This window comes from Gekko japonicus, unplaced genomic scaffold, assembly GCF_001447785.1.
Source record: "Gekko japonicus isolate JY-2015 unplaced genomic scaffold, Gekko_japonicus_V1.1 scaffold21, whole genome shotgun sequence".
Classification (NCBI taxonomy): domain Eukaryota; kingdom Metazoa; phylum Chordata; class Lepidosauria; order Squamata; family Gekkonidae; genus Gekko; species Gekko japonicus.
The window spans coordinates 1,697,190-1,709,421 of record NW_015173122.1 but is presented as its reverse complement, the minus strand read 5'-3'; the positions used below and the strand labels follow the sequence as shown (position 1 = coordinate 1,709,421).

At 51.1% G+C, this 12,232-nt stretch overlaps 1 protein-coding gene across 2 annotated transcripts in view; it reads right to left on the bottom strand.

Moving 5' to 3' along the window:
- Positions 1-12,232, bottom strand: part of FOXN1 (forkhead box N1) — a 73,616-nt gene that overhangs the window by 22,616 nt on the left and 38,768 nt on the right. For both annotated transcript variants that reach the window (XM_015421879.1, XM_015421880.1), the window contains exons 5-6: positions 6,296-6,423; positions 1,255-1,351 (exon numbers count right to left, since the gene is read on the bottom strand). In XM_015421879.1, coding sequence (XP_015277365.1) covers positions 1,255-1,351; positions 6,296-6,423 — 225 coding nt within the window. The remainder of the gene's footprint in view (positions 1-1,254; positions 1,352-6,295; positions 6,424-12,232) is intronic.

Here is a 12,232-nt window from a genome sequence, read left to right as displayed (position 1 = left end):
ATTTACTAGCATAACTTATTTGCATATGCCACACCCCCTGACATCAACTGTAGTATGTCAGAAGGCAACACCCACCACTCAGGCTCCACTGGACTGTTTTGGATTGCTAGCTACTGGGGGGGGGGAATGTGCAGATCTATCCTCACAGAGGAGGGAGAGCTTGTACCTGAATAAAACTTGGTCTTAAAGGTGCCACTGGACTGTTTTGGATTGCTAGCTATGGGGGGGGGGAATCCGCAGATCTGCCCTCACAGAGGAGGGAGAGCTTGTACCTGAAGCCATGCTGGGGGGGGGGCTCTGCAAGTTACCTGGCTGCTTCTTGCTCCTCGTGGCCCAACTGAGGGCTGCTGGGAGTAGGGGGAGGGGCTTGTTGCATGTGCCCACCCCCTGGGCTCCTTACTGCCGGAGCTCCGCTCCTGTGCGCTCCTGCAGGAAATGACCCCCGGACACAGCAGAGCAGAGCAGGGCCTCCCCGCCCGTAGAAAGGCCCCAGCCTGTGGTCTGTGGTATTCAGCCTGCACAGAGCCTTGGCCTGCTCCCACTCGCATGGAGGGCATTTAGAGGAGGAGGAAGAGATTGGATTTATACCCCACCCTTCACTACCCAAAGGAGTCTCAGAGCGGCTTACAAACTCCTTTCCCTTCCCTTCCCCACAACAGACACCCTTGTGAGGGAGGTGTGGCTGAGAGAGCTCTGACAGAACCGGCTCTTTTTCAAGGACAGCTCTGACAGAACTATGGCTTGCCCAAGGTCATCCAGCAGGTGCAAGTGGAGGAGGGGGGAATCAAACCCGGTTCTCCCAGATTAGAGTCCGCACACTTAACCACTACACCAAACTGGCTTTGGGGTGAAGTAGTTTCCTAGAAGGTCAAAGAAGACGGGGACGGCAAAGGATGAGATGGTTAGACAGTGTCACAGATGCAACGAACATGAAATTGAGCCAACTTCAGAGGACGGCGGAAGACAGGAAGGCCTGGCGTGATCTGGTCCATGGGGTCGCAAAGAGTCGGACTCGACTGTGCGACTGAACAACAACAACAACAAGTTTCCTAGAGGGATGCCCAGTAAACTCCTCCAGACCGGCCCCCCAGAACCCAAATGCCTGTCTAAACAGGAATGGTCTGGCCTACTTCCTAAAAACCGAAGTGCCCTGTCAATCAGGGATTCTGACTGAGGCACAATCAGCCTTCAGGCCTGCCTTGCCAGAATGTAACAGAACACCGGCAGAGCAAAATGTGGCTTCGAGCTGCTCACCTTGAAGTAGGGGAAGTGCTCGGTCATGAAATTGTAGATCTCGCTGACGGGGAGGCTTCCGGTCTTGCTGTTCTTGAGCGCCATGAAGATGAGAATGCTGGAAAAGAGGAATTGGGCCATCAGTAGGGGCCAGACATAAAAAAAAGACTACCCTGATCAATGCTCCCTCTAAGCTGTGGAGTGTTGTGGGCATACATTCCCACTTTGTGAGCGTCTGGCATGAAAGTTGTGAGTGGGCGATTTGGCTACTGCATAAATTAGTTTGCTCTGGAGCCATCCTTCCTGAGCTAAGACAAAAAGGTGTGAGCCAGAGGCTAAAAAACTGTGAGCTAGCTCACACTAACTCAGCTTAGAGGGAACACTGACCCCGATAGGATTGCCAAACTCCAGGTGGTGGCTGGAGGTCTCCTGGGATTACAACTCATCTCCAGGTGACAGAGACCAGTCCAAACGGAGAAAACGGCTGCTTGGCAAGGTGGACTCTGCCCTCTCCTCAGGCTTCACCTCCCAAATCTCCAGGTATTTCCCAACCCGGAGTTGGCAACACTACCCCCCAGAAAATGGACAGGGCTCGGGATATAACTGAAAGGGGGAGCCATGCTAGACTGTTGCAGCAAAATAAAACACAAACATTCAGCTGCATCTTTCAAAGTCTAACAAACTTTATTTCAGCATGAGCTTCTGTGAGTCAGAGTTCACTTCTTCAGATACGTGGAAAGCGAATCGTTCTAGGAACACTTATAGGGAAAGTCACAGAAGTGGGGAAAGGAGGAGCAGGGGGAGGGAGGATTGGTGTGAATCGCATAGTGGACCTTTTCAAGTGTAATTCTTTGTGTATGGAACTGAAAGGGAATTATTTTCCTGGAGGGTTGGGTTCCCCCCCCCCTCTTTTGAGCATAGAGCAGGGGTCCCTGGGGGGGGGGGTATTTGTGAATTTCCTGCATTGTGCAGGCAGTTGGATTAGATGACCTTGGAGGTCCTTTCCAGTTCTACAGTTCTATGACCGAGAGGTCAGACATCCAAGCCTCTCTTGGAAAACAAATAAACTAGTGAGGTAGGATAAAATACAACTGCTCAAGGAGAAGCACTCAGACATTTGAGAAAATTAACTGATAGCCATACAAGGTTAAGGGTTGCCAACCTCCAGTTGGGGTCTGGATAGCTCCGAGAATTACTACTGTTCTGCAGACTACCAAGATCAGTTCCCCTGGATAAAATGGCTGTGTTTGAGGGTGAATTCTCTGGCACCACACCCCTGCTGAGCTCCCTCCCCAAACCCCAACCCCAAATCCCCAAGGATTTCCCAGTCCAGAGCTGACAACCCTAACCCTTCACAGAGCCAGTTTGGTGTAGCGGTTAAGTGCGCGGACTCTAATCTGGGAGAACCAGGTTTGATTCCCCACTCCTCCACTTGCACCTGGCTGGATGACCTTGGGCAAGCCATAGTTCTGGTAAGAGCTGTTCTTGAAAAAGAGCAGTTTCTGTCAGAGCTCTCTCAGCCCCACCTACCGCACAGGGTGTCTGTTGTGGGGAGGGGAAGGGAAAGGAGTTTGTGAGCCGCTCTGAGACACCTTTGGGTAGCGAAGGGCGGGGTATAAATCCAATCTCCTCCTCCTCCTCCTCTTCTTCTTCTTCGTCATTTTCTCCTGGGAGAGCTGATCTCTGTCAGCTGGAAATCAGTTGTAAAAGCGGGAGATTTCCAGGCCTCACCTGGAGGCTTGCAACCCTAGGCACAATGCCATAGAGTCTACCCTCCAGGGGAATGGATCTCTGTATTCTGACAATGAGTTGTCATTCTGGGGGATCCCCAGGTCCCACCAGGAGGCTGGCCTCCTTATGCCAACTCCAGCATCTCCCTTATAAATAAAAGCCGAATGGTGGTGGCAGTTCTCTAGAACATTCCACACACTCCAAAATCAGTTCGCTCTCTGATGTGTCATTCAGAGGGTCTCCCTATCCACTGGCTGCTTTGCCTGAGTCCTGCCTGCAGGCCCGTAGCCTGATCTCCCTTATATATAAAAGCCGAATGGTGGTGGCACTTCTCTAGAACATTCCACACGCTCCAAAATCAGTTCGCTCTCTGATCTGTCATTCAGAGGGTCTCCCTATCCACTGGCTGCTTTGGCTGAGTCCTGCCTCCAACATTCTAAACAGTTTGCTGTTCCTCCCCCTCCCCCCCCAATAGCCAGAATACAGAGGTTATTTGCATATGCAGCCTCATTGGCCTTTGCCTCGGAACACAGAGGTTGTTTGCATATGCGACTTGATTGGCTTTTGCCTCTAACATTCTAAACAGTTTTGCTGTTCTGAGGTAAAATGTGTCCAATCTCCAGGTGAGGGCTGGAGATCACTCAGAATTACAACTGCTTTCCAGATGGCAGAGATCAGTTCCCCTGGAGAAAATGGTGGGCTCTGTATCCTTATATACTGCTGAGGTGGCCCCCATATGACAGCCAATGTGACGTAGCAGTCGGGGCTTCAGAGCACGGGAGAGGCTGCAGGTGTGTGTGGGGTGGAAAGCTGAAGAGTGAGGGGGAAATAAAGGTTGGTTGATGATTGGCTGGGAAGGAGATAGGGTTGCCAACTGCAGGTGGGAAATTCCTGGAAATGTGAGGGATGGAGCCTGGAGAGGGTGAGGTTTCAGGAGGCGTGGGACCTCGGACAGGTACAAAGCCATAGACTCCACCCTCCAAACCAACTATTTCCCTCTGGGGAACCATCATTGCCAATCTCCAGGTGAGGGCTGGAGATAACTCAAAATTACAACTGTACTTTAGGTAGCAGAGATCAGTTCCTCTGGAGAAAATGGTGGACTCAGTGTCATTATACCCTGCTGAGGTCGCCACAGCAAATTGACACTGAGTGTCCAAGGCCGTGGCACCCGCCCAGAGCCTCTTTCTAGAGGCCGTTGTATTTATTTCCACAACAGGCCTTTTTCCTAGTCCTTTATAAATCCCAAGATTTCAAGCGAAACATGGAACTAATCATTCTAACTGTAACTAACAGAAGCAACATCATGACCACTCTTCTTACTAAATTGGACCGGTTTTGCTCCATGAAAGCAAGACACACACACACACACACACACACACACACCGCCTGCAGGCTTCAGCCTGTGCAGAACTCTCCATGCATGCAAGGACGCTGGCTAAAAACGCTCCAGTCCTCAGGGAGGCCAAAAGCTTGTCCAAACACAGAAGCTTTGGCCTGCTTCCTGACAGCCAAGAACGGTGAGCAGCATTGGCCTGTTTTTTCTTTTCAGTGACTCAAGTTACTCCTGCAGGGATTGGGGGTGGCCTTTCGTAAGGATGCCAGCCTCCAGGTGAGACCCGGGGATCCCCTGGAATTACACCTCATCTCCAGACCACAGAGAGCAGTTCCTTTGGAGAAAATGCATGCTTTGGAGGGTAGACTCAAGGGCATCATACCCCACTGAAGTCCCTGTCCTCCCCAGGGTCCACCCCCAACTTTCCAGGAGTTTCCCAACTTAGATCTGGCAACCCCACCCTTTCCATCCTCCACAGGTGGTCGGGGGCACCTGAAAACCTTAAGCCTTTGGACTGGGGTCTCCCCCTCAGACTGTCTGATGGTTAGGGTTGTGAACCTCCAGGTGGTGGCTGGAGATCTCCCGCTATTACAACGGATCTCCAGGTGGCAAGAGATCAGTTTGCCCGGAGAAAATGGCCCATCTGGAAGGTGGACTCTATGGCATTATATCCTACTGAAGTCCCTCCCCCTCCCAAACCCCGCCCTCCTCAGGCTCCACCCCCAAAATCTTCAGGTATTAAGGGTGTAGACTTTCCAATTTCCCGGGGGGGGGGGGCTGGGGCTGGGCCAGAGGCATTGCTTTGCTAGGAGCAAGGGTGGCTACCGGGGGAGGCTGAGCACCTTCCTGAGCACCTTCCCCCACGAAGATTACGCCAACCCAGAGCTGGCAACCCTATGAATGGTAGGGATGCCCCCCTCCAGGGTGGCCCGGAGATGTCCTACAGCTACAACCGATCTCCAGACCTCTGGGATCAGTTCCTCTGGGCGAAACGGCGGCTCCAGATGTGTGGCATCACATTCCTTTCCTCCCCAAACTCCACCCTCCCCAGATTCCACCCCCGAATTCCTAGGAATTCCCTAGCCTGGGGTGGACAGCCCTATCTGATGGAGAAGGCGCTGGGCCATTCCTTGGTCAGTGTTGTGGGTTTGTTGCCTCGCTCTTGTGTTGGGGTTGGCGTGTTTGTTGCTTGACAGGACTGATCCTGTTGGCTGGGAAGCCAAAATATTAGGTAAAGGCAACAGGTAAAGGTTTCCCTTGCTCGAAAGCCAGTCGAATCCGACTCTAGGGATCTCTGTTTCCAATAGGGTTGCCAAGTGTGTCTTCGCTGGGAGTGGGGGGCTCCCGGCCGGCGTCTGGCGCATGCGCACGCGCGCCGCATGCACGTCACCCAGAAGTGACGGGAGGACACCAGGCACTCTGGGGGTGGGGCCACGGCCATACAAGGGAAAACCATAGAGTTTTCCCTTGTATGGCTGTGGCCCCGCCCCCAGCGTGCCCGGCGTGCCCACGTCACGTTCTGGTGACGCGTACGCAGGGTGGGGTTTCCCCCGGGGCCCGATTCCGCGGCGTCGGAAATGGGGCCTCCAAAGCGGGGGTTTACCTGCCACCCGCCCCCACTTGGCAGCCCTTGTTTCCAAGCCGAAGAGCCAGTGCTGTCCAAAGACGTTTCCGTGGTCATGTGGCCGGCATGACTAGATGCCGAGGCGCATGGAACGCTGTTACCTTCCTACTGAAGTGGTACCTATTTATTTACTTGCAATTTCTTGCTTTCGAACTGCTAGGTTGGCAGGAGCGGGGGCCAGAGACGGGAGCTCACTCCGTCGTGTGGCACTCGGGTCTCGAACTGCTGAACTACCGACCTTCCAGCCTGCAGTTCAGCGTCTTCACCGCTTGAGCCACCGCAGCCCCAGCCGAAATATTACCAAGTGCCAAAAGCCCTAGAAAAGTCTGTAGCCGTAGAGGGAAAGGGTGAAAAGGCGGGCGATTGCTTACCTGTATGAATAGATGGGCTTTGGAAACAGTGGCTGTTGGTGTTCCTGGTTGCTTTGAGGGGCTATTCTTTGGTAGGGATAGTGAGATGCAGAGATGTAGGTCACGGGATAACTGCCTCCAGTGGGGTACTGGGAAGACAATGCAAAATGGTTAGAGGATGGGTCGAAAGAAGAGAAAGGAGAGGAACAACAAACTTAACCCAAATAATTGAATCAAGAAATCAACAAGGTTAAATAAACAAGGGCCGATTCCTAAAAATAATAAATGTGAAACATAAGCATATAAAACATATAAAAAACAGTTATAGTTTCATTTGTGTACACTGTACGGTTTTATCTTGTATTGAGACTCTTGTTGGGCCCATGACTTTTTTAAAAAAATTATCTTTTAACAAATACATGTATTTTGGATCATTTTGTACTATTTATACATTTAAGTTCCACATTTATTGTTTTTAGGAATTGGCCCTCAGATTTGTGTTTATTTAACCTTTCTAGTTCTTAATTAGACTCTGGGTAGCCAGAGGCGAGGAATGTGGGGCTCTCTCAGCAGGCCAAGTTTGAATCTTTGGGTCTTTTTTCCACCATCAGGAGGTCAGCAGTGAGGTAGAAAAGCCATCTGACTCTCAACGGGGCAGTAGCCCCAAACCCCAGTAGGGTGGCCAACCTCCAAGTGGAGCCTGGAATCAAGGCCAAGATTTTATTTTATTTTTACTTCAGAGGGGATTTAAATAAGTTGGGGTGCACCCACACACACACACACCAAGTCTGTGTCAGGAGCAACGAGTTTAAAAAAAAAAAGACAACGAGAGAGAGGGGGGGGGGGCAAGGGCACTGGCAGGCGTTTTAAGGCACCTTAAAAAGGATATTATAGCTTTGGAAAAAGTGCAGAAAAGGGCAACTCAAATTATCAAAGGGTTGGAACACTTTCCCTATGAGGAAAGGTTAAAGCGCTTAGGGCTCTTTAGCTTAGAGAAACGACGACTGAGGGGTGACATGATTGAGGTTTATAAGATTATGCATGGGATAGAGCAGGTAGAGAAAGAGGTACTTTTCTCCCTTTCTCACAATACAAGAACTCGTGGGCACTCCATGAAATTGCTGAACGGTCGGGTTAGAACGGATAAAAGGAAGTACTTCTTCACCCAAAGAGTGATTAACACATGGAATTCACTGCCACAGGAAGTGTTGGCGGCTACAAGCATGGACGGCTTCAAAAGGGAATTAGATAAGCATATGGAGCAGAGGTCCATCAGTGGCTATTAGCCACAAGGTATAGATAGGGACTCTGGGGCAGGTGATGCTCTGTCTTCTTGGTGCTTGGGGGGGTCAACAGCAATGTTCCCTCTAAGCTGTGGAGTCTTGTGAGCAAAATTTCTACTTTGTGAACTACTGGCATTAAAGTTCTGAGTGAGCAATTTGGCTACTGCATTAAATCACTGTGCTCTGGAGCCATCTTTCCTGAGCTGAGAAAAAAATCTGTGAGCCAGAGGCTAAAAAATGTGAGCTAGCTCACACTAACTCAGCTTAGAGGGAACACTGGTCAACAGTGGGAGGGCTTCTAATGTCCTGGCCCCACTGGTGGACCTCCTGATGGCACTGGTATTTCTGGCCACTGTGTGACACAGAGTGTTGGACTGGATGGGCCTTTGGCCTGATCCAACATTGGTGTCTCTTACGTTCTTATATGTTCTTAATGGCTCAGTGCGGCAAGGCTGTGGCGTGTGTGAAAAATAAAATAAAATAAACCAGGTGGATGTGTGTCAGGAGCGATGCTCCCTCTAAGCTGTGGAGTAAGCAAAAATCCTACTTTGTGAGCTACTGGCACTAAAGTTGTGAGCAAGCGATTTGGCTACTGCATAAATTAGTTGGCTCTGGAGCAGTGTTCCCTCTAAGCTGAGTCGGTGTGAGCTAGCTCACTGTTTTTTAACCTCCGGCTCACACATTTTTGTCTCAGCTCAGGAAGGAGGGCTCCGGGGGAACACTGGTCAGGAGGCCTGGGCAGTAAGTTGGGGGGCCTGGCCCTGAGACACCCCACTGTAGCTATGGGCCTGCCTGGAATTACAACTGATCTCCAGACTGCAGTAATCAACGCCCCCCCCCCCCCCGGAAAAAAGGGATGTTTCAGAAGAGGGACTCCATGGCACTCCACCCCCAAACACCATTCTTCCCAGGCTGCGCTCCCAAATCTTGAGGAATTTTCTGACCCAGAATTGGCAGCCCCAACTGAAAGGGATATTTCAGAATATTTAGTTACTTCTAAAATGCCTGGGTCATTTCCCGAGTTATTAGGGGAAAGCCCAACATAATTGAAAGTTGCTAAAGAAAGTAATTTCTTCGGGGTGCCCAGATCAGTGCCTGCTGTGTTGTGGAGGGCAGAAACACGGCTCCCTTTTGGAGGCCAGAAACAAAAGATCCTGCGTTGCACACCTGACCCATGGCAGAAGATGGGCACCTGCCTTTTGCATGAGGAGTGTGACTGCAAAGCTACCAGGAGAAAGCCAGAGTGGGGTCCATCTAGTCAAGCATCCCATTTCTCACAGAGACTAACCAGATGCCTCCTGGAAAAGCCAGCAGGGCACAGAGGTCAAAACCCCGCCCCCCAGCAACTGGCATTCAGAAATAATGTGAATTGAACACAGAGGTTCCATTTAGCCACCCATGGACCTCTTTTCCAGGACTCCATATTTTAAAGCCATCTAGTGATGACCGATGTCACATCTCACATACGTTTTACACATGCACTGTGAAGGAATACTTTTTCAAAATCTGTCCTAAATCTTCTGCCTGTTAGTTATTCCTCAATTCTAGACTTCTGAGAGGAGAAAAAAATTCTCTTTCCCCTCTTCCTCCTCCTCACATGTCATATATCTACTTCCGAACTGGGCCATAGAGTGGGGATCAAAAAATCTACAGAATGGAACCATGTACAAGCAAGGGATTTCTCTGCATCCCGTAAGGAATCCTCAGGTTTGCAGAAGAATCTGAATTTTTTAAAAAATGAAATATGCTGTGCGATTAAAACTCCCCCAAATAATAGCTACGATGCCCACTGAGAGTAGATTCTGAGATCTCAGGGGCATCTGGAGGGGGTTGCTGGGTTGACTTGAAACTCTGTGGTTTACCATAGAGGTTTGGGCAAAGGCTAGAGCATCGCCCCAACATATTGATGCTATTTCCAGTTTGCACAGGAAATGATGTCATGACGGTAGGGGGATGCTGGACTCCCCCCCCCCAGTTTCCCCCTGCTGGCCTAGCAAGTCTTAATGGGGAACTGGGCACCAACAGCAGGTCTCCTGTGGGAGACCTGGTATACCTTAAACCACAGCAATATTGTTGAGCTTTCCAAGTCTTCATTTCTGTAAAGCAAAGCTGGGGGGGGCAGGGGGTGAACTTGGAAGCCCTGGAAAAGGTCCTGTCCCCCTCCACTATCATGACCCCTAATGGAGGAGGACTCGCCAGGATAGGCCCAGCAGCAGCCACCAGAGGCTCACTACGCATGCCAGGGCTCTTTTTGTAGGAAAAGCCCAGCAGGAACTCATTAGCATAATAGGCCACACCCAACAGCAGGAACTCATTAGCATATTAGGCCACACCCCTGACAGCACAGCTCATCAGCACATTAGGCCGCACCCCCATGTTACCAGAAGTGTGGTTATCCAGCCACACCCACCTTTTGCTTGTTATTGTTTACCTTGTTTGTTGTCAAAACCCAGGGCCTTTTTTGTAGCAGGAACTCCTTTGCATGTTAGGCCACACACCCCAAATGTAGCCAATCCTAATGAGTTTCTGCTGTTGGGTGTGGCCTATTATGCTAATGAGTTCCTGCTGGGCATGGCCAACTCAGGAGCCAGCCGGAACTCCGTTCCTGTGCGTTCCTGCCCAAAAACAACCCTGCATGCAACTCAGTTGGGCCATCAGCAGCCACCATGCAACTTGTCCACAGTTTTCCCAGAGAGAGGCTGCCAGGGGGTGGCTAGGAACGAAAACTGAAAATGGAGGGGGCAGATAAAGGTAGGTTGGCTGGTGGGTGGGCAGGAGAGAAGGAAGCAGACAAACGGGGGAGGCTATGGGGGCTGCCAGGGAAGAGAAAGAAGAAAATAGTGGAGGCGGGGATACTGGGGGAATGAGATGCTCCCCCTCAAGTCCCTCACTTGTCCTTTTATAACCTCCTACCGTCCTCCCCCCCTCTGCTCCTCTTTTCTCTGAATTAAAAAGAAACACTCAGCCTTCCTTGGTAGGGAAGATGCTCCAACCCCTTAATAACCTTGCTTGCCTTTTCTGCAATGTTTCCAAGCGCCACATCAAACAATGTGATAAGGTTTTTGGTTGGTAGATCCTGACTGGAGCTTCCAGTGCCACATTTGGGGAGCAAATGCTCCTGCCTGGGCCAGAGATACAGGGCATCTGAGTGTTCGCTCCTCAGGCCCTATCGCGCATGTCCTTCCATAGGTCTCGTTCTATTTTAAATAGGTGAGCGATGTCCCGATGGATGTTGCGCCCATGCGAGGAAGTGATCTCAGAGGCCCTGACACCTGCACAGCTGGTGGACCAATCGGTGAGGAATTCCATACTGGGATACCTGGCTTTGATGACTTAACTGCAGGCCTGGAGGCTGCCCTGGAGGACTTCTCCTGCCCTGCCCACCTGTGGTTACCAGGCCAGGCAAAAAGGGATTGGTGTGGCAGAGCAATTTTGACTTTATTGGTTTCAGTGTCTCCTTGGAAGTTGGGGCAGGAGCAGGCTGAAGTGTCATCACAGGTGCCGTTTAAAGCTATTCCTATTTTATTGGTTTCTGGGAAATGAAGGTCGGGGAGGGTCTGGGTTGGGGAGCTGGGCGTTGCCAGCTTTACAATGGCAGGGCGGGCATAAAGAAGGCCATTGTTCTGCGGCAGATGGGCAGGTGACTGGCTGCTTGGCTTGGTTGGGCAGGTCAGCAAGGAGATGGTTTCCTCTTGAGTCACTCTCCCCTCGCCCAGCCACAGCCAGGGTGCAAAGGGGAGATGACCTCCTCTTGTGAATGCAGAGGGGTCAGCAGCTCTGCCGAGCACCAGAGAACTGTAGGGAGTTGATCGGAGGATCATCTGGGCTTCTCCCCCCCCTTCATTTAAGGCTGCCAACTCCTGGGTGGGATGTTCCAGGAGATTTGGGGGTAGAACCTGAGACAAGTGGGATTTGGGGAGGGGAGCAACCTCAGCAAGGTATCGTAATTCCCCTGGGGGGCGGGGGTTTGTCCGCCCAAAGGGCCCTAACCCCAAAGTGTCCAGATTGGGCTGACATGCCGGGGGCAATGGCGTCTCCTGGAAGTGACATCATCATGCTGGGCACATTGCCGGGTGACGCTCTAGCAATCAGCTTGAAAACTCTATGGTACCATAGAGTTTTCAGGCTGATTGCTAGAGCATCGCCCAACGACATGCCCTGCGTGATAGCGTCACTTCCAGGCCACATCATGGCGGCACGCATGCGTGAATGTCCCAGGCTGGGACCGACTCCCCCCTGCTGCGCCAGGTAAGACACTTGGCAACCCTAGTATCATGCCATAGAGTCCACCTTCAAAACAGCCATTTTCTCCAGGGGAAGTGATCTCAGTAAGTTTGATCTTTGCTTATTTATTTATTTATCATTGGATTTATATCCCACCTTCCCCGCAAGCGGGCTCAGGGTGGGTCACAACAGTCAAATAACAGTACAAATAAATACAGTTCATAACAAAATTTGAAAATCAACACAGGACACCACTACCTCAGGTGCCTACTAATGCCTCCCATTGGCGCAGGGGATATAAAGACTAACAACAAAGCCCATTCGGCAGATGCCAGGACGGTTCTTGAGGGCAATTGACCTGGGCAGCGTGGGCAGAGAAGGCCAAGATCTTCAGGTGTGCCACTGTACGGCTATTTTTGGACAGGAATGCACAAGAACGGAGTTCCGGCTG